Source organism: Xyrauchen texanus, chromosome 34 (assembly GCF_025860055.1).
Source record: "Xyrauchen texanus isolate HMW12.3.18 chromosome 34, RBS_HiC_50CHRs, whole genome shotgun sequence".
In the NCBI taxonomy this organism is placed as follows: domain Eukaryota; kingdom Metazoa; phylum Chordata; class Actinopteri; order Cypriniformes; family Catostomidae; genus Xyrauchen; species Xyrauchen texanus.
Genome location: NC_068309.1, coordinates 21431568 through 21454176, shown reverse-complemented (window position 1 = coordinate 21454176; position 22609 = coordinate 21431568). Strand labels below are relative to the sequence as shown.

The window sequence follows — 22609 nt, the reverse complement described above, 5'->3', positions numbered from 1 at the left end:
CATATTTAGCTATATCTAATTAGGTCTTAAGCTTGAACACACAAAAAAAAGAAAACACTTGAACCAGTTTAGTTTTGACAACTTTATCAAAGAAATGAAATGGATCTCGGCAGTAAAATACAGTAAACAGAACAGTTTAGAGCTCATTTCCAGTCCTCAAGACATGATACAGCCTTGTGCTAATGATCACACGATTAGGCCAGAACAAATCCCCGAACTCAACCCCACAATATGGAGAATTCTCTAAACTAGATGGGGAAAAAAATTATGTCCGTAATACTAAGGATGTTTGGCATTGTATGTGAAAATGGTAACATTATAAGGAGCCAGTACAGAACTACTCTTTGTTTAAATGTATATGATGATACATGGTATTGTACACAGGGAAAAGGAGAAAGTTCTGCAAGATACTTAAAAACAGCATATGTGCAATCACCTCTGAAGTCTGGCCCAGCGAAGACACATTCCAATACACACTTAAACAACCCCTCAATGAAAAAGCACATAAGCTGGTCAGAGGTTTCAATATCTTTTAGCACAATAGATCAGTTTTCTTGTATCAGAGCAGTGATATTTGATATTTAACTTGGAAAATGTCAAGAGAGCACATCGTTACTGACAAATGTGTGTCAAACTAAAGAACCAGCATAACAAACCTTAAAAGCATTGCTTTACACAAGGGATTCAGAATTTTTTTTTAATTCTTCAAAGTTCAGAACTTAATGTATTTTTACTGATGGATGTCAACCAAACCTCACTTTCTTGGTTCTTGCTTTTACAAACTTGCACAGCAGAGAAAGATAGTTCTGGGCTATAGGGTACAGAGTGAAAACTTGAAATTCTCTACCCTTCTATTATGGTCACATACACTTTTTGTGTAGATGGAATTGCTAAATAACTACATAATCACTCTTCTCATTAGTGCTCAAGTCTTAGAGCCTTAAAGTGTTGCGTACCAGCTCTGGAGAGCTATAGTTCATAATGAAATGGGGTTTTATTCAAATGTTTAAGCCAGATACAAAAAGAAAAGCTCTGTTTGGAAAAGCCTGTGTTGGCCTAAATAAATGACCTACGCTGAATTGAATACCATCTCCCATCAGCACAATCATGCAACTTTATGCTTTAAGCCTTTCTTCTTAAATTTCTAGTTAAAAAACTGAAAAAGGAAAAAAGGGGTGCACTATGTATATAATTTAAAAAAGAAACAAAACCCTTGTGACAAACTTCCATTATAGGTCCATTTCCTAAATCTGTTTGTTGTCACCACATTTTAAGTGTTTGTCTTTGTATCAGTAGCTCTGAATGACTGCCAGTGTTGAAAAGAAACACTTCTAGCAGCGAAAGTGAGCAATGAGGACAGCTATGGATGGAGGGTGAGAAACGGGATGTGGATGGATTGGGTTTTGCATGATGCCTGAACACATCCCTCTTTCCCACTCCTATCGGTCCATCTCGTCCAAGAGAGGGGTGGCATCTCCAGCAATGGACATGGGCGTGCTCTCAATCATGGGGCTGGGTGAAGGTCGGGGCGTCATGCGAGGCGTCTTTTGCTTCCTTCGCTCGGCTTCTTTCTCCTGTAGCCACTGTTCGGCCATTTTACCCCAATCCACAGCAGTGTGGGAACTTGTCCTGCAGAGAATATACACATTTCAATTACCTCTGAAAACAAAATTATAAATAAACTAAACTACTTTGTTGTCTCTGATAACCATCTAGTAATAACCAAGCACAGATCAAGCTTCGTCCTGCTTTAGAAGACAATTTTAAGAGACCAAAAATATACACATACATACAGTTGATACACATACATACACCATAGCCAAATACATTTAAACTCAGTTTTACTGAGAGATCACACAAAGTATATACACACACACAACCGGTCAAAAGTTTTGAAACACTATTATACTATAAAATGACTATTATAATTTTTTTCTTAAAATTTTAGAATAATCATAAAGTCATCAAAACTATGGAATAACATATATGAAACTATGGGAATTAATTTGTGACTAATCCAAAATAAATAAAAAATGTGTTATATTTTAGCATCTTCAAAGTAGTCATTATATATATTTATATATATATATATTTATTATACATAAAATAGAATAATGTATATCTATGTTCAGTAAAGCAGTACAAAAGCACAAATTTTAGATCACTCACTTGGGCTGTGGGGTCCGCACCCTGGATGAAGAGGAGGACGGGGTGGAGGAAGAATGCGGATTATGTCCATGTGAGGACTGAGGGGTGCTGCTGGGATACTGGGGTGTGGTCATGGCCTGCTGCTGGCCAGGCGTGGTGTAAGAGTAGTTGGGTGTCATCAATGGAGTCGCCATCGGCTGCTGGGGCGTTGCAAACACCTGTCAACCAGAATTGAAAAAGGAAATATTAGCAAGCTTTTTTTTTTCCATCAAGATGATTCTTCAACTTCATGCCTCATGCTTACCACCTTGTAACAGGTTTCCCACACCTTTTGACATATTAATTTCCATGACTTAAGGCCTTTTCCAGACCTAGATTTCAAAAACATTTAATAGTCCCTGATTTGTTCCAGGTTTTCCATGATTTTGGAAAACCTATTGTTAAGCTGTGTCCATTCTTTCATAACAGATGCTTTCATAATTTACTTTTCTACTGACTTCCACAAAGATAATTGATTGTTAGAGCGGTGACTGAATGAATAGCTATAGCTCTCGTACATGATAAGCGCTGCTGCTGCCGCCGCCTCCTCCGCTACTGCCTCCGCTGTAGCCATACTGACTGGAGGCCCACTGGGCTGGTGTTGTGTTGGGGTTCTGTCCCTGCCCCGTCACCGCTGCAATAGCACTGAACATCTGTGATGTCATGGTTCGTGGGAGAGCATTGACTGCTCGAGTCAGGTCTGAGAGAGGCAGAGAATAGTTTTTAAAATAGAAGAATGAAACTACATTTCTAAAGAGAATTATTTGAGAAGCTTCAGAAATCCATGCCGTGTTCAAGAGAGACATCAGCATGTCTGACCTACCCGCAATGTTAATGTTGGCAGGTGTGGCATTCACTGAAGCGGGTGTTCGTGTTCTGCTGCTGGTTGGCGTGACGCCTTCAGAGACAACAACTTATTATTAGCTAAAATGTATATAACCAAAAATGAACATAGCCATTGCACAGCTGAGAAAAACTAACCTGGCACAGGATCCTGATAGTGGTCCTTGAACCAGCGGAAGAGACCATTGACTGTAGGGAATATCTGAGAACGATACCTAAAGCCATCTGAAGTAATGGATACAAATTCTATCCTAAAAAAAACAACAAGCAAACGGTTAGATACATTTACTGTAACAATCCATGTCTGCACTGCTATTGGCACAGTTAAATAAACAAAACCTCATGTTTTTAAATACTCTGAACAGCGTAATGTGAAAGTAACGTGTATGTTACCTTGGCTTCCCTCTAGGCTGGTAACCCAGCAGGAATTTTCCTGGCAGGTCTCTACAAGCTGAAATAAAGTACGGGATAAATGTCGGCTTCTCCTTCTTAGTCCTTATGAGAAGCTCCTCCATTTTCTGTGGATGGGCAAGAAAGCATAAATGTGTAATCCCTAACATGTACATTTATTTACTACAAAAGAAAACAAATTCTTTTTTTTGACAGCAGATCGTAGTCAGAGAAGACGACATGTTCACTCACACACACACACACACACACACACACACACACTCCATTTGGATGGGATAATGCTTAAAGGAATAGTTCACACGAAAATTTTAATTCTCTCATCATTTACCCTCATTTTAAGCTCCAAAGCAAATAAAAGCAGCATAAAAGTAATCCATTGTGGTTTAAATTAATAGGGAATAACAGAATCCAGTGGTTTAAATTAATATCTTCAGAAGCAATATAATGTGGGTGAGAAATAGATAAATATTCTCCCTTCACAGTAGGTGGCGATATGGACAAAGAACAACAAAAATAAAAGTGGCGATTGTTAATAAAGGATTACTTAAATAGTGATCTGTTTCTCACCCACACCTATCATATCACTTCTTGGAGTTTCATTTTTTGGTGAACTATCCCTTTAAGCCAAGAAATGGCTATGAGAATGCAGTCCCAAAATCATCAGCAATAATTGTGAGATTTTGGATTCCAAATTTGTAGGGGCTATTAAATCTATGGTAGAGGGTATAGATCAAGGGGGAAAAATTTAATAAAAAATAGAATTAGTGCAGTCCATCAGAATGATGACTTACCTTCCTATCACCACCATTGCACTCGTGGAAGTACTTGTGACCAAGCAGATCTCGTGCAAACGCAGCCATGGGCTGAACATATCTTGCTGTGATTTCATCCAGATCCTCAAACTCCTGCAGACATCATAACAAAAGTGCTTCTACATACACATTTATGTGTGTGAAATACATAATCTTTTGTTAAATCAACAGCTCACCTCATTGCTGATCCAGAGAGTATGTCCGAGGCTGAAGGCATTCTCTTTGCCCTCCTCACGCACATCCACATGCTGATAGATCCCATCAGCCACCTTCCATGTGACTGTCAGGTGGTTCTCCCCTTTACTACTGGGTCGAATCACCACGTCACCCTGGTCCATAGATTCCATCATCTTCTCTGCTTGTTTGAAGTTGATGTTGTGGAAGGACGGGTGAGCGATCACACGCTTAATGTAAGCTATAGACAAGATGGTTGACGAAATAAGAGAACGATACCTGTAACGTGATTAAAGTGAAAGAAAAAAAAAACAGCTGCATGAGAGCATTGATACAAGTTGGTACTCACTGGTTCTCTGTAGTTTCTTCTTATGCTCCTCATCCTGTTTAACGTCATCTGTCTCAGCATCAAAGTCGTAGTAGGTGTCTTTGGGAAGCTTCCACTCATTGTTCTTGTCGCTCAGGTCAGATGTCCTGCAGGTGAGGTCCACGTTGAACTTCTCAATATCGATCTTCATGATGCGGCAGTGTACAGTCATACCAACCTAAAAGCGAGATTGGACAAATGTGCCAGATTGTCATACATTTATGTCTTTATTACAAAACATTAACGTCATCTAGCAATTGCTTCAATCCAAAACAGCATATAATACACATATTATACAGACAATCCCCTTGAAGCAATCTGAAGTTATGTGTTGTGCTAAAGGGTACAATGGTGATGGCTCATTCCTTGTGAGGACCAAACTAGCAATCTTTCAGCAAGGTTGCTTTTGAATATAAATCAATGTTAGTGTAATGAAACAAAATAATTTTAGATTAGCTCACCTTGACCCTCTCCTCAGGGTGCTTGACTACCTTGTCACTGAGAAACTTGGTTGGAATGAAGCCCATAACGGCGTTATCCAATCTGGTTCTCACACCAATGGCTTGACCAGGGCAGGAGCCACTGTCAAAGTGATTCCACACCTGAGAAATACAACAATACAGTACATGAGAATTTTGAAAAAGCTAAAACAAAATTTCCATGATTCCCATCCTTTTGATGGTAACAGAACAGACAGATTCCCACCTCACTGAGCTCAGGGAAGTTATCCTGCTGACAAAAAGGACACTGCCAAAGTCCAGTCTCATCATTACGGATGGCCTGGTCATAACTCTCACCCTGTGGCCGTCTATGAGCAATGCCAGACACCACACAGGTGATCAGTTTACCTACACATGTACAGAAAAATATTAAATCCAAATGTCGTTGGGAACTAACACAAATATTACAGAACATTTAATTATTAAGCCACTAATTTAAACAGTCTAAAAACAACTAAAACTTAAAATTGTATCAGGACTACATGATGCATGTGAATAGGTAGTATTTACCGATGTAGAAGCTCTCAGGTGTCTCCTTGGTGAGAAGGTTGAAGACCTCCTCAGTGTTGGGAGGCCTGTACGGGGCTCTTAAATCTTTATATCTACAGCTGAGCTCTGCACGGATGTCATACAATGTGATCCCCTTATTACCATAACCCTGTTAAGAAAAAAAAGAAACATGATTACAGGAACGCTGCCAGATTGGAGACATATCTCTGCAGAACAAAAATGGGCTTCTCATGGGGCATTTTCAAAGCATTGATTTTCCATACTTTCATTGGTTAGTTTCAAAACACCCATACTGGTTTCTAAACGCCTATTGATTTCTACACTGAGATTTCCTACTTTCACTGGATAGTTTAGAAATACCCATCCTAGTTCGAAAACAACCATTACTGTTCTGCAGAGACCTATACTTCAGAGATTGAGTCAATACATTGTTTATTACAGATGCCGTGGATGGCATTGAGGTGCGGAAGATAGAGCAACAATGTCAACAGCTTCAACCATAACATCAACATTCAATAACTTCAGCTCAACTTCTCTGATTACATCGACCATTCAGTCAGGCATGTTTGCATCGTACAATCAGGATGATCAGATTTATTTTTATTATTATTATAAAACTAATTCCTGTCTCTCACTTCCTACTTTTTTCTAGTTTGTACTTTTCAATGCAACTTTAAACTTTGTCTTGCAGCAAGTCCCACACACCTTAGGATAAATTGCTTGGGTAGTTGTATTTTTATCTGTGATTTTCATCATTTTGGTACAAGAATATGCTTGAGAAATAAATGTAAATGTCAAGCACATCACTTGACTTGAGCCTCTCTCTCACCTGTCTCTCTAGCTCCTCAGCAAAGGCATCCAGATCCAGGTCCTTCAGCCTCTCCGGGTTCTCTAGGATCTCTTCTAGTGCTCCGGCTGGGTTAGCATCTTCTGCTGACTCGTCATACTCCAGAGCATCCACTGCCATTTTACGTGCCCACTCATACGTTTCAGGGTGCACCCTGGAACCATCCAAAACCTCGATGTAGGAGTCAGTGCTGCAGAGTGAATAAAGAAAATATTTTATCATCTCTTCTGGCTGTATCAAGCAGAATTCATAGTGATCTAGCAGTCAGTGACTACGTTTACATGGACATCAGAAAGCAGCTTATTGTGAGAAAGCAGCATTCTGGTTTACATGCACTGAACAAGCATGGTACTCTTTACTCCTGTATATATGCAGCTCGGTCAGTAAGCAGCTTTCTCCACAGCAATGTCTTTTCTGATATCCGAGGAAAACTATTTTATGCACCATAACTTCGCTTTATTTTCAGACATTCCAGAGTTGTTGCTGTGTTTATTTCCTTCACTTGCAATTGTCGGGTTTCCCTCTTATGTAAAGTGTATGGAAATGTAGTGTATGGCTTTTCACACTTTACTGCCAGATATTTTGAATTATTTCTGCTGTTCTGACTTGTTATTGGGATCCATCCTATGACGCCTGTTATCCGGTCTGATCATGTACATGCGCACTTCTCAAAAACCTTTAAGAAACCTGTTCTCCGGGAGAAACCTAGGTGTGTGAAACCGCTTTCTCTTAATCCCTTAAATGGCATAAGGAAATCAGCATTCTTGTTTACATGACGTTTCAGAATGTTTTCATAAGTGCATTTAAATGTGGTCATTAATACATGTTAAATGTAGAATCTTACCTGTCTCCAAGAGAGGCAGTGTCAATCTTGATGAAGCCAGCACAGTTGATAAAGACTTTGGGTCCCATATGGCACATCGTGACCAACTGGGTCCGATTCTCTAACCTAGTGTTGTTCTGTTTGAGAATCTGATGAACATTGAAAAGGTACAGAGAAGACAATTAAATTATCTAGCAAAACATTTTAGACAAATTCAGGTCTGTACAGCAGCAACAACGATTGGATTTTTATTATTTTTTTTACACAAACACAGTGTGGTAATACAGGTTGCAAAAAGTAGTAGAAGAGAGTAGAAAATGTGGTGGAGAACATCTTACCTTGAGAAGGTGTGAGCCTTTTCTAGATCCAAGGCCACAGATGTACTGGACCAGGCTCTGTGTGTAGGGGTGAGCAATGGCTCGGTTCACATCTACACCAACCTCATTTACACGGTTAATGAACTCACAGTACAGAGCCCCCAGCAGCTCCTCTTTCACCACATGCTCCTGAGGAATATTTAATGTGAATAGTTAACAACTGATACATAATTACTTCACATTATAATCCTGGTTTTAAAACAAATAGAATTTAAAATGTATAAAAAGAATACTAGAGCATTACTCAGTTAGCAGCTACATATGAGAGTAGACAGACATCACAAAAATGTAGGTTCAGGAGTAATTCAGATGCATGTAAACATATGTAAATGTCAAAAAGTAGGTCAAGAGTTGCAAGAATGAGCTGGTACCTGCAGGGAATGCATTTTCAAACACAGAATGTCCTCATCGCTGCTGCAGACTTGGGCAAACTCCACCAGAGGGTCCTGAATCTTGCGAGCCACAGACACAGCCTGTCGCAGTAGAGGTGGGTAGTCCCTAAAGTCCGCCTATAAGGGGAGCAGTTTTTGGAAGAAACATTAGGAAAAATATTGCTAAAAGCCTTTCCAACATGTTCTTGTCTCCCTGCACTGACCTCTGATTTCTTGCTGTTCATATAAAGCACAGCCAGCTCATTGTCCACCAGTTCTACTCCTACTGCAGGCAGAGAGGAGTCCTGCTCCAGCTCACTGATTGTGCGTTTGATGTCCTCCATCACCATAGAAGCATCCCTACACACATGCAGATACAGGACAACACTTAAAGGCTGGCAAGTGGGGTGTAATTTAATGAGATAGTTCACCACAAAATAAAAATGATCATAATTTACTTTATTTTCATGTATTTACAAATCTGCATGACTGGAGATGTTTATCCGTTTTCCATAAAATGAAAGTGAAGTGAGGCCAACATTCTGCATAACATCATCTTTTGTATTTTACGGTAAAAGGTCATATGGGTTGGGAACACACAAGGGCGAGTAAATTATGACACAGTTGTCATTTTTGGATGAACCATTTCTTTAAGCCAATGGTATTAAAAATAAATAAAATAAAGACAGTGATTGATATCTTTATACAAAAGTATAATGAACGTACCGATTCTCTCCGGCAACGGCAACAACATGCGGCTTTTTACTGAGGAGGAATTTCTTGAGGTTTTCAATGTCTTGAAGCTATGGAAACACAACAATAAAATGTTAACAAATGGCTCCATTTTGAATGATTTGAAGGATATAGGCTTTCTTTTGTTTACTCACCTTTTTCTCTCTTTCATCTTCTCTCCATGCATTTCTTCTCTTCAGAAAATAAGGAAGTCTCAGGAAATCCACAACCTCTCCCTCACCATTAATGAGGGAGCAAAACACTGGTGTGTCTCTATAGAAACATAAGCAAACACCATTAGTTCGAAAACAGGTGAATATTTTTCACAAACTCTTAGTTTGGGAAATGCTCCATTTTGAGAATATTTAAAATTGCCTTTCGCACTGGTTAAAATCTGCTTTTTAACTTAACCAGTTAGGTCAACATTTGAAAACTTTTAGACACATCAGCAACAACATCTTAACATAAATATTGCCATCACTCACTCACCTCTATTGTTCCAAACCCATATAACTTTCTTCCGTGGAACACAAAATTAAATGCTAGGTATTATGTTAGCCTAAGCCATTCACTTTCACTGTTTGAAGAAATTATACAATGAATGTGAATGGTTACAGAGGCTGTCATTCTGGCAAACATCTGCTTTTGTGTTCCATGAAAGAACGTTATATGGGATTGGAACAGCATAAGGGTGAGGAAAAGACAGAATTACATTTTTGGGAGAATTATTTCTTTAAGCGATCCATGCTCTTTCCAGCCAAGCCATACAATAAATTTGAGAGGAGAAACTTTTAGAATTTGTGCTAGTAACAGTACAAATACACACCTGCCAGAAGCAAAGGCAACCCCGAGCACACGGATACCATTTCCCTGTGACTCATCCATAAGGTCATCATCCTCCTCCACCTGCTGATCAGGCCGATATGGTGACACCTTCAGCCAGTTATACAGCTTCTTGCAGCATGACTGTCCCACACACACACACACACACACACACACACACACGTGAGACATGCCAGTTTGTTACAGACAACATTTTGCTACATAAAGTGCTTTAGTAGGTTTCTAGGAAATTATATGGCAAGCAAGCAACATGCACCACCTTGACAATATTCTCCTTAGATTCAGCGATGAGCTTGTTCTTCAGTTCTTTGGCCATCTGAGGATACAGGAAATGCTGCAGTGCTCGTTCAATGGCCAGCGTTCTCTGCTTGTTCCATTCCTGCACCTGGTGACTGAACTCATCTCTATAGTAGAACTGCTTAATCTCATCAAAGTAGGTCTGATCTCCATACCTGTAGAAAAGCCGAACAGAACACCTCAGAATTCAGTATATAATCCTTCTCAAATCACTAAATGTTTCTTGGTACTAATTTTTGAAATTATAATTGTGATTGTGAAAGGCTTTTAATAAAAGCTGGTATCTTGGATACATTTTCAGTGTTATAAGGACACAGCCATACCCTTTGACTCCCACAAGATCAATGCAGATGTCTATAGCGAGCAGGCCTTCCTCCTCAGCCAGGCACATCTTCAAGAACTGATCTCCACTGAGCTCCTTTACAGGCTTGTTCTTCAGGTACTTGAAGGAATAGGCATAGTGTGCCTCATCTATGTCCTGGGAAACGTGACAGACATTAGCTGATGTGGAACTACTCACAAAGCAGCCAACAATACAGTCATTGGCACCATCAATTCAACAGTTCTGCCTGGGTTGGAATAGAAGGACAAGTTCACTACATGCCATGGTAAAAAAACAACACCTACATCAAGAACTAAAATGCATTAATTAAACATTCTATCTAGTTACAACACAATAGAATTCACATCTACATTAGAAGTCAGAAGTTTGCATACACCTTAGCAGTTTTTCACAATTCCTGATATTTAATCATAGAAAACATTCCCTGTCTTAGGTCAGTTAGGATCACTACTTTAATAATGTGAAATGTCAGAATATTAGTAGAGAATTATTTATTTCAGCTTTTATTTCTTTCATCACATTCCCAGTGGGTCAAAAGTTTACATACACTTTGTTAGTATTTGGTAGCATTGCCTTTAAATTGTTTAACTTGGGTCAAATGTTTTGGGTTGCCTTCCACAAACTTCTTACAATAAGTTGCTGGAATTTTGGCCAATTCTTCCAGACATAACTGGTGTAACGGTGTCAGGTTTGTAGGCCTCCTCACTCACACACACATGCTTTTTCAGTTCTGCCCACATGTTTTCTATCGGATTAAGAGCATGCCACACTCCAATACCTTGACTTTGTTGTCCTTAAGACATTTAGCCACAACTTTGGATGTATGCTTGGGGTCATTGTTATTTGGAAGACCCATTTTCGTCCAAGCTTTAACTTCCTGGCTGATGTCTTGATGTTGCTTAAATATATTCAAATAATTTTCCTTCCTTATGATGCCATCTATTTTGTGAAGTGCACCAGTACCTCCTGCAGCAAAGAAGCCCCACAACATGATGCTGCAACCCCAATGCTTCACGGTTGGGATGGTGCTCCTCGGCTTGCAACCCTTTATCCTCCAAACATAACAATGGTCATTATGGCCAAACAATAACATTTTGGTTTCATTAGACCAGAGAAAATTTCTTTGTCCCCATGTGCACTTGCCAACTTGCTTTTTTATGGTGGTTTTGAAGCAGGGGCATCTTCCTTGCTGAGCAGCCTTTCAGGTTATGTCAATATAGGTCTCGTTTTACTGTGGATATAGATATTTGTCTACCCATTTCGTCCAGCATCTTCATAAGGTCCTTTGCTGTTGTTCTGGGAATGATTTGCACTTTTAGAACCAAATTATGTTCATCTCTAGGAGACAGAAAGCATCTCCTTCCTGAGTGGTATGATGGCTGTGTGGTCCCATGGTGTTTATACTTGCATACTATTGCTTGTACAGATGAACGTGGTACCTTCAGGAATTTGGAAATTAAGTTCAAGAACCAGACTTGTGGAGGTCCACAATTTTTTTTCTAAGTTCTTGGATGATTTCTTTTGATTTTCCAATGAAGTCAAGCAATGAGGCACTGAGTTTGAAGGTAGGCCTTAAATTACATCCACAGGTACACCTTCTATCAGAAGCTAATTTACTAAAGCTTTGACATCATTTTCTGGAATTTCCAAGCTGCTTAAAGGCACAGTTAACTTAGTATATGTAAACTTCTGATCCACTGGAATTGTGATTGTCAATTAAAAGTGAAACAATCGGTCTGTAAATAATGTTTGGAAACAACTCGTGTCATGCATGCACAAAGTAGATGTCCTAAATAACTTGCCAAGACTATTAGTCTGCTAATATTAAATCTGTGGAGTGGTCATTAAAACAATTTTGTTTAACTTCAACAGGGTGGTACAGATGCTTCAATGTAAAATTCAAGGACTTTTCAAGCACATTTTTATTTCTTTTCAAGGACTATGCTCGAGATGTCATTAAAACCAAGTATTTTTGTTAATTTTAAATAAATATATTTTAACCATTCAGTTAAAATAAATAAAAATGTTTATAAAACAACACTTATTACAAGTATAACAATGAGCATCTTAACTACATATTCTCACAGTATCAATTATTGGTTCATTCATGACAAAATTGATGTGCAATTGTAGCGTGCTCCCTTAAAACACACTTCGCTTTCCAAAAAAAGTGAATAACTGGGTCCATAAACAGCAGTCCATATGACTCATGTGCAGTGTTCCATGTTTTCTAAAGTCACACAACAGATTTATGTGAGGAACTGACCAAAATTGCAAATGGTTCATTCTCAAACATTTTTTACTTTCCAACTTACAAAATATTGAAATTTGCTATTTAGTTCAGTGTTTGCCTATTAACACGGAGGGTAAACATTTTGTAACATGTTGACATTCATTTTTATTCATAAAGGACAAGTTGGCTGTTGTTATTTTATTTTTTCATTTTGTTTTTAAAAAAGTTAAGCAAGTTAACACCAAGTTAACACTAACAAGGGTTAAATGGGTTACACCACCAAATATTTTTGAGTGAAAATATTAGTTAAAATGTGAATTACTTTTTAACAGGCTGGGAAAAATCACTATATGCATATATAAACATCCTCTGAACTTAAACCTTAAAAACTATTTTCTACAACTTTTTGTATTTCAAAAAATGTTTAAATACAAAACATAAAAAAAAATAAAAGGTTTTAACATTGATAAAACCAATGACATGAAATCAAAACATTCTTTTTAAATTATTACATTTATAAATAATAATTTTGTTTAACTTTTTTGCACACTTGTTCGGCCTTGGAATAATGCTTTTATAAAAAATAAGTACAAAATATATACACACAAATACATGTCATAGAAGTGGTGTACCAGCTGAAGGGAAGAAGGTTTTTTTTTACAGGCAATTAACAATTTGAAATATATTTTCTAAAAAATTAGCAAAACAGTGTCAAAACAAGCCATTTCATATCAATAAAGGTTAAGTTATATAAACTTTTTTTTTTTTCCTCTCTCGCTATTTGAAAGCTTTTTCATGACTAAAAAAGGCAGGGGACATGTTTGTCAACATATTTTGATATTAACCCAAATATTGTAAAAAATAACCTATTTTGTGAGACACAAAGCTTTCTTTATAAAAGGGGGCACTAGTCTGCTCACAAAACGGAATCCTCCATTGATCTGCATTCAAATAATTCAAAATGTTTTTCATCTCATATAATTTTTACTCTGGACAGTAAATTGTAATTAAAACTGATAATTGCAAGGATTCATACTTGTTAAATCTGCAACAGCAGTATCTATAAAATATATATTTTTTTGTGGTATGTGGTTGTGTTTTTCCAAATAATAAATACATTTAATTTATTATCCAGGACTTACATTTTAAAAAGCCAAATTCAAGTACTTCAAGCACATTGTGCGAACCCTGCTTCAACCACGTATGTAAACTTCTGACTTCAATTGTATAAGCAAATTTAGCTGGGATGGGTGGATTGTTATTACTAATACCCTTTCCTTGATGAGATGAAAATGGTTAAGCATCAAAACAAAAGTGAACATAACACAAAATGTTAGTAAAGGAATGGTAGAATACTATCATTCCCTTTATATTATAAGGCAGGTCTGTTAAAGGGATAGTTAAGCCAAAAATGAAAATTCAGTCATCGTTTACTCAAGGGAGAAATTGTAATCTATTGTATCTATTTTTTGACTACAAACTCTTCAGACATGTTTTTAAAATTCTGTTCTCTGGTTTGTGTGCAGCTGTGGTGTGCTTCAGATTTTAGGGATGTTCACCCAAAAATGAACATTCTCTCATAATTTACTTGCCTGCACGACATCCCAGATGTGTATGGCTTACTTTCTTCTGCTGAAAACAAACAGAATTTTTTAGAAGAATATCTTAGCTCTGTAGGTCTATACAATTCAAGTGAATGGTGTCTAGAGGTCCAAAAATCACATAAAGGAAACATAAAATGAATCTATATACTCCAGTGGTAAATCCATGTCTTCAGAAGACATATGATGGGTGTGGGTGAGAAACAGATCAATATTTATGTCCTTTTAAATAGAAATTCTCCTCCCTGCCCAGGTGGTGATATGCACAAGAAATATGACTCGCCAAAAACAAAAGAGGAATGTGAAAGTAAATATTTATAGTAAAAGGATTTAAATATTTATCTGTTTGTCACAAACTTTTTATATTGCTTCTGAATATATGCATTTAATTACTGGAGTCTTATGGATTACTTTTATGCTACCTTTTTATGCATTTTGGACCTTGAGAGTTCTGTTCACCATTTACATGCACTGTATGGACCTACAGAGCTGAAATAATTTTCTAAAAAGCTTTGCTTGTGTTTAGCAGAAGAGGGCATGATGGTGAGTAAATGATGAGAACTTAGATTTTTGGGTCAACTTCACTTTTAATATTGCTGGTGGTCCCATTGAAGCAGAACAAAATTTGTTTTCACTTGAACGCCCCATATTGCGAGCATGTGCAACGTAACTAATGCTCTTCTGCAGTCTCATAAATGCACAAAGGAGATAAATGGTCGGTCAAGAGTTTCACTAAATAATACATTCGATTTTTATTTGTTTCTCACCAAACCTTCCCGTATTCCTTCAGAACAAGGCATGAGTCGCATACAATAATTATTTTGACTTCTAAATTGCACTTTTGTGTCCTTTTGAAGCTTGAAGATGTGGTCAACATAAACTGAAAAAAGAAATTTCTCCCTGTGTTTATAAAAAGAAAGTCATATCAGGTCATAAAAACACAGGGGTGAGAACACAATGCATTTTCATTTTTGGGTGACTGATACCTTTAATCTTGTAACAACCCCTAAGTACCGACCTTTTTGCCCTTCTTAGTTGGCTTGATGTTAATCTTGGCCCTCTCCTGGAAGGTCTGTCTGAGCACGTGCCTGACCAGAGGTTCACGGGCAATCTGCATAGCCACCATGTAGCGAGCGCCTTCCAGAACAACCTCAGGAGTGTTAAATTGGCTAAGAAAACATGAGACGGTATGATTTAAAGCAAACCGCAATCTTTTCAAATCAAAGAGCAGTGGGTAAAATAATTGATGACCACAGAAAATGGCTTGTTGATAAAGCACTTATTGCTGCAGAAATTACCATTTCAAACAAGACAGATCTAAGCAGTATAGGGACAGAACATTTTAAGAGAATCCGGTTTGGGCTATTTACCTGCACACATAGTCCTTGGCCAGCTCCAAAGGCTCTGCAGGGAACTGCTCAGTCTCGTGCCTCTGATAGCTGTCTCGCAAGTTCTCTCCAAATTGCTCTGGGGTAAGACCAAACTTCTTAGCAAGACCATCTGAGGGAAGATAATGCCAAGTTAAACAAAAGGACACAAGGAGATGTGTTGCAGAGCCTTAGCATAGCTTAAAGAAGTTTGATTTAAAAGCCTAGCTACATTTTGAGTCTTATGATATGGCCTTAAACGACACTTCTCAGGTTTGTCTCAAATATAAAAATATATTTAGCAATATTTGTGAGATGCACACACCAAGGCCAGCACTCTGGCAGATGCTGTACATATCTCTGCGGGAGGCAAGTTTCAAATCAGGCCCCTTTTGCTCCTCCTCTTCTTCCTCTTCCTCTTCTGCCTCTTCACCTAGCAAGATAAAAAATAGTGTTAGTCTAATGCATGATTGAATGTTATCACTGATTTATAAATTGAAAACATGGCTGTACCATCTTCTGACACTTCCTTGATCTTCTTCAGTTTCTTCTTGGTGGCCTTGGCTGAGTTTTGCATCTTAGGAATGTCTCGGCCATAGTAGAGCAGGAAGTGGTTGTACACATCACCCAGCTCGTCAAGTGACTGAACATCTTTTAGTCTGTAAAAAAAAAAGAAGAGAGAATGGAATCTCAAATGGCCAATGCTTTCTGCAACACATTCATGCACGTCCAGTGCATAACATGTCCAGTGCGCGAAAGACCCATTTGAACACAGACCTCTCCAAATCAGCAGTGTCAAGGGGACGAGTCGAATCAGCCAGTGGCTTATCTGGGTCAGCTGAGATCTGCTCAAACTGATAAGACTGCATTCTCTGGAACAGACGTGTCAGGTTCTGCTTCCTGGTCTTTAGCTGGGTCCACTATGGAAAACAAAGCATAAACAGCCACATTATGATCATTTGATCTGTCAATCAAACAAAGAAATTAACAAACAGAAAGCAACGCAAGAACATTCAGCTTTGATTTTACTATACCTTCTCATCCCACTGCCAGACCTTCCACAGATCATTAATGTTTAGCTCTGGTTCTACATACTCTTTCCTGTAGAAAGCTATGAAGGGAACCTGTGGAATGAGCAGGCAGGTCTAGGTTAAAACCAGACATCCTTCAAGCATTTGTACTATACTCCAGTATATCCAACACTGTACCTCAAAGTGCTGGTTCCTCATGAAATTCAGGGCCTCTTTGATTTTAGCAATGGTACTAGGGCCCTTTCTGCTGAAACTGGTAGTTGTCCCACGATCCAGGTAATCTGTGCTTTCCTAGAATGCAAACTACCATCAATTAAAAGCTCAAAAGTTCAAATGAACGGACCTGCATTGTCTAAAATGGTCATGCTGCAGTGAGACAAATATTAAGTTTCCACCTGCATAGAGATGGTTGGTGTGGAAAAGGCATTCCTATAGATCCATTCAGCTTCATCCTCCAACTCATCGTCCTCTGCAGGCTTCACTGGGATGGCCCTTAACTGCAATCACAAGAGGCTATGAAACATCATCCACAAGCACACACCTAAAGCATTTGGGTATGACGCAGTCTAACAAACATTCATACTTGGAATCTCTCTGGCATGTCTGTGGAGCGGATCTCATTGTCCTGATCAGTCATGTGGCTGCTCTCCAGCTCACTGGGCTCATAGATCTCAAAGATGCTACGACGGCCGACTCTCCTCTTGGTCTGCTTCTTCGGCCGATCCCATGACTCATCATCTTGATCCTCCTCTTCTTCTTCTGCGTGATCATATGCCTCAGTGTCGAATTCAGCAAAGTCAAAATCTCCACCGAAAATTTCTTGTGCTTCTTGCAGGGCACTGCATATGGTGTCATATTTCAATCAGTGTTTTAATACAAAGACCATTATGCCATAGAAGTAAATTTGAACAAAGCACTATTTACAGTTCACACTACTTACGCATCAGTGTAGCCAGAATATTTCTTTCCCTTCTTTTTCGATGTGATGGGCTGTCCATCATCATCCACAATGAAATCATCTATATCTATACAAGACCAAAGCAAATAAACTTCCACTAAATCTCTGCAGAATTCTCAAACACATAAAAAATTTAACCATATGTTAAAAAGAGTAAAAGTATCATCTTTCCTACCAGATTCCTCATCGTCTTCCTCCTCTTCATCCTCCCCTGGATGAAGTGTGTCCACAGCCTCTCCTTCCTCCACCTCTCCGTCTCCATCCCCAGTGAAGATCATATCTGCGATTTTATCTTTCTCATCATCTTCCCCCTCATCATCCATGGTTTTCACACGAGAGTATTTCTTTTTCTGAGAACACAAAAGACAATTTTAAAGCATTTTAAAATTTAGTTAGACATCTTTTCACAAATCAAAATGCGACTCAAAGAAATAAAGTTTAACTCTCAGCAGTTTCAGAACTATTCCGAGTCACAAATTCTTGATTAGATTCCGATCTGATATTGATTCCTATGGGTATGTTTTAGTTATAACGTCCCTTTAGCTTACATATGAAAGAACTAGGTACATTCTGAAAATATAAATTTTACCAATTATATCTTATTAGTTTTTCATAATTTTGGGTCACATTTTGGCTTTATAATATGAACAAATCCATGCATTCAATCAATAAGATATTATATTGCATATATTGTGTTACATGTATATTGGTTAATTGCATAATTTTTACTATTTACATTGCTTTGTTGAACACGTGCTAAAACCGGTACTGTCTCTTTAACAAAACTAGTGCTGTATTCTATAGTGTGAACGCATGTTAATGAGACTCGAATGGCTTTATCTCATCTGTGCCAAGTGTGATTAGAATAAAATGTTTATTTACTGTTGTATTTGATCAACAACTGACTGTAAAGAACAGAAAGGTTATGAAAAGGTTGACATTATTCAATGGCAAATGGGTCGCATGGATCTCGTCTTTGGACACACACATTATATGGAACAAATGTTACTTCCAACACGCAGTGAAAGGATCTCTCTGCTGAATACTTCACTATACTACACAAAATGTAATGCAAGTGTTTTCAGGTTGTGCATAAAGTAAAAGATTGATCTTGGGATTTAAGAATCGATATCGTTCAAATGAAGATGTGAAAGGCCTTTAGGTAGTAATTTGGGGACTCACCCTCCTCTTCACTTTCACACCCAGATTCTCCTCGATGAGGTCCAGATCATCGTCATCCAGATAGTCGTCATAACCTTATAGACACGAACACACATTCTTTGTGAACAATATGTTTACTAGTGAACTGACATAACACAAAAGCACATGAAGGATATTTTATAATAGCAAATTACTCTTGAGAATTATATTTCAGACCACACAGATGAGGCAATTGCTTGTGCATTTACAAGTTTTGCACTGTTAATGAATCACTCATCCACCAAGGGGACATACTTTATAATTGGAGTAACTTACTTCGCTTCCTGCGACGATGACGGACCTCTTCACCAGAGTCACTGTCCTCTCTCCCACTTTGCTCTCCTCCTCCGCCGCCACTGCCACCGCCGCCACCTTCTTCTTCTTCCTCTTCCACATCACCATCATCAATAAGTCCTCTCAGGTTACCGTGCTCATCCTGATCCTCTGTATTTTCTTCTTCCTCTTCCTCTTCTGGAGACATCAGAAACACAAACACATTAAATTAAGTATTAGGTCAAACAACGTCTGCAACACCAGACGGCTAACTTTAGGGATGCTGAGGCCATGTTAGCGAAGCTACCGTGACACCAGCTGTCACTTCAACGTCCACTGTAGCCAGTGGAGGGAGAACATATAGATTCAATGTGAATTGGCTCAAAATGTTCCAATGAACCAAAGATGCATGAGGGAGGGCGGAGCCAACTTATTTTGTTCACTTTGTTTATATACATAGAAAAGTTATACTTTATATGCACATGTGAAATAGCATCCTTCTTTTTTACATATATTTATTTCAATTTGTGGGATGCTGCAGTTTTGCAAATTATTTATTTTTCTTTCATGTTCTGCAAATTTTGTAGAGGGCAGAAACAGGTGGGCAACTCGTCCTTCGTGTCAGGAAACCCACATCTGAAATAGTGATGGGTCATTTGTGAACAAGTCGGCTCTTGTAGGTGAACGTGGAGCCGGCACGCATATCAGAATCTATTTATAAAAAAATTAAATATGAATAATCAAAAGATTTAAAAATAACAACATTTGTTTTTTATATAATAATATAGGCCTAAATGCTCAAGTGCACCCATTAGCTCTGACAGTCTGCTCAGACTAAAATCCTCACCTGTTGTTCCTGTCAATCAGACACGCAGTGTCAACAAATGCACCAAAGATGCGTGAGGGAGGGCGGAGCCATCTTATGTTGTTCAGATTGTATTTGAATTGTTACATTTACATGCACTTTGTTTATATACATTGAAAAGTTATACTTTAAATGCACATGTGAAATAGCATCCTTTTTTACATTTATTTCAATTTGTGGGATGCTGCAGTTTTGCAAATTATTTATTTTTCTTTGATATAGTGTTTTATTCTATTATCAGTACCACCGCTACTTACATGCATACTACGCCGTTTGCGTAGGGCATCGACTCCCTAGGATGGCACCAGAAAGTCCACCGGCTGCCCTTACTCGCACGTTATACGCTATTCAAGGACCCGAAAGCAGTTGTGGAAGACGGACGATCGCTTCACGCTCATATTACGCGTAGGGCATCAATTTGGCCAGCGGTGGCCCTGTCTATTATGTTTTCAGACTGTATTCATTTTGAATGGTTAGATTTATATGCACTTTGTTTATATAAAATAAGTTTACTTCAAATGCAAATGTTTAATAGCATTGTTTTTCATAATAAATCAATGCATTTTAAAATACATTGTGGTTAAGGTAGAGTGTAATTTCATTTAATAATTTAATTTGAATTGTTTTAACACCAAATATGAAAAGAGCCGGAATGCCCATCGCTAAAAACATCAAGCTCGGTGTCAGCAGCCTTGAAGAGGCAGCTGAAAATAAAGATAAACATTGCATACTTCATTGTGAAAGAAGAAGAACCTTTCGTCAAATTTGGGCTGCTTATCAGACTCCACCACAAAAACAGAGTTTACATTAATCCCACATACAACAATGTGTGGAGATGATCGGTCAAATTGCTGACATAATGAGAGATCGCTGGCTGACCTCTAATTATGCCAGACGGTCAACATACAAAAGCAGCTGGACAAATTATATCCTTTGATTCTAGTAGTCAATGGTTTGGGTTGTATGTGCTGTTACACAGATGTGTGTCCCTTAGTACACACACACACACACATACAAATATGTATGTAATAAATTATTTGTTAATAATATCAAATCTGTATCAAATTTTTCACTGTGCTCCTAAATTTCTTTGTGTGCTCCTACATGTTTTCATTTAGGAGCACATGTACTCCTTGGGAAATAAGTTAGCATAGAGCCCTGTTCACAATGAAGTAAGCTTTCTAATTGCATCCATGCCCTCGGTAGGATGTGGCATCATGTCTTTAAGGGAACATCTTACCATCATCTTCCATAAATCTCTGTGTCTTCTTGGGCTTCAGGTCGCTCTCCTCAAACTCCTCCTCCGACTCCTCAGCCTCACTCTCGATGAAGTCAGACATGTTTGCAAGGCCTGTTTGGGGGAAAAAAAATCATAACATAATGCTGATGTGTTAACACAACTGTATAAACTTTTTACAAGGAAACTGACATCATTAGCAAGCAAAGTGCTGTGCACATAAAGGTTAGGATTCAGTTTATGGCACTATTTAATGGGTTACCATAAGAAAGGGTCAAATCAAATCAAAGGGTCAATCAAAGGGTTCTGGAAAACACACATCAATTATTACATTTGGAATTAATAAAGTCAATCAACTAATTGCAATTAATTTATCTGGATCGATGATGTTCATATAGAATTTCCACCTATAAGAAAACCACTACAAAACTACAGCATTTACAGCTAACTGCAAATGGAATAACCCCATTAACCAACCAGATCTCCTGTCCTTATAAGTAACATTCAGATCAAAATGAGCTTAAAAGTATATGTCCCTGACACATGGCTCCAAGTAAACAAAAGACTGGTTGGATCACATCAACAGCTTCACTGGCGGTTTACATTGATGATTTAATTCTTCCACTAGACGTTCAAATTGTTTACATTAATTTGACGACATAACAATATATCTATATATCTGAATATCAATTTCGTAAAAAAAATATATATATGGCCTAATAAGCTATCAAAACCCACACAACACGATGAACCTGAAATCTATTCGACTAAAATTAAGAAACTTAAGACGTGTAAGTATATTAAAGTTAACAGCTATTCAGTAATATCCGAGTGCCAGAGATTAATTATATGTCAAACAGTATACAGGTTATGTGTATGTTTTTTTTTTTTTACGTAAACATGGAAGTGCTCTATAGCGCAGCACAGAATGATATCAAGGCCCTCATGCTATGTTCAGCGAACTAAGAAAACCCTCAGCAACATGACAAACCACGTATTAAATCACCAGACACGTATTAAACATCCTAAACGAAAGCGCACTTACGTCCCCTTGCAAGGCAGCTCGATTTAAGTCGTGAAAATAAGCGCTGATATGAAGAAAGAAGCGTCACTATTAAAGCTGCTTGTTAGTGACAACAAAAAAATGGCTGAGGGTTGCAGCAGATATTCTTCTTCCGGTAAACTCCAGACTGAACTTCCGCTAAGAAATATTGTTCAGTATTTTTGGTTGATATGTTGTAAATATTGTTATATTTTTTAATTTGATGGTTTGATAACTTCGATATATTGCATATTATGAAGCAGTACTATGTGTAAGTATTTTTCTTAAAAACATTTTTTACAGCGTTGCACGTAAGAGCTCCACAACTGAAGACGGCGCTCTATTCTTTCTGTAGTTTTACGGTC

The 22609-nt window shown here is 38.1% G+C and overlaps 1 protein-coding gene across 1 annotated transcript; it reads right to left on the bottom strand.

Annotated features, from left to right (window-relative positions):
• Positions 1 to 82: 82 nt before the first annotated feature.
• LOC127628213 (transcription elongation factor SPT6-like) lies at positions 83 to 22371 on the bottom strand. Its single transcript, XM_052104971.1, has 37 exons — positions 22248 to 22371; positions 21206 to 21316; positions 19104 to 19298; positions 18810 to 18883; positions 17803 to 17977; positions 17610 to 17694; positions 17253 to 17508; positions 17065 to 17166; positions 16847 to 16960; positions 16673 to 16762; positions 16416 to 16558; positions 16152 to 16297; positions 15964 to 16071; positions 15642 to 15771; positions 15290 to 15440; positions 10418 to 10572; positions 10057 to 10249; positions 9781 to 9920; positions 9110 to 9227; positions 8949 to 9025; positions 8447 to 8582; positions 8223 to 8360; positions 7813 to 7980; positions 7496 to 7623; positions 6634 to 6841; positions 5805 to 5952; positions 5500 to 5642; positions 5256 to 5396; positions 4777 to 4972; positions 4430 to 4668; positions 4233 to 4346; positions 3424 to 3548; positions 3169 to 3281; positions 3011 to 3085; positions 2706 to 2887; positions 2170 to 2366; positions 83 to 1629 (listed from the first exon to the last, which is right to left on the bottom strand). Exons 2-37 carry the CDS (start codon positions 21303 to 21305, stop codon positions 1440 to 1442), a joined length of 5193 nt encoding a protein of 1730 aa, XP_051960931.1. The 5' UTR covers positions 21306 to 21316; positions 22248 to 22371; the 3' UTR covers positions 83 to 1439.
• Positions 22372 to 22609: the final 238 nt, after the last annotated feature.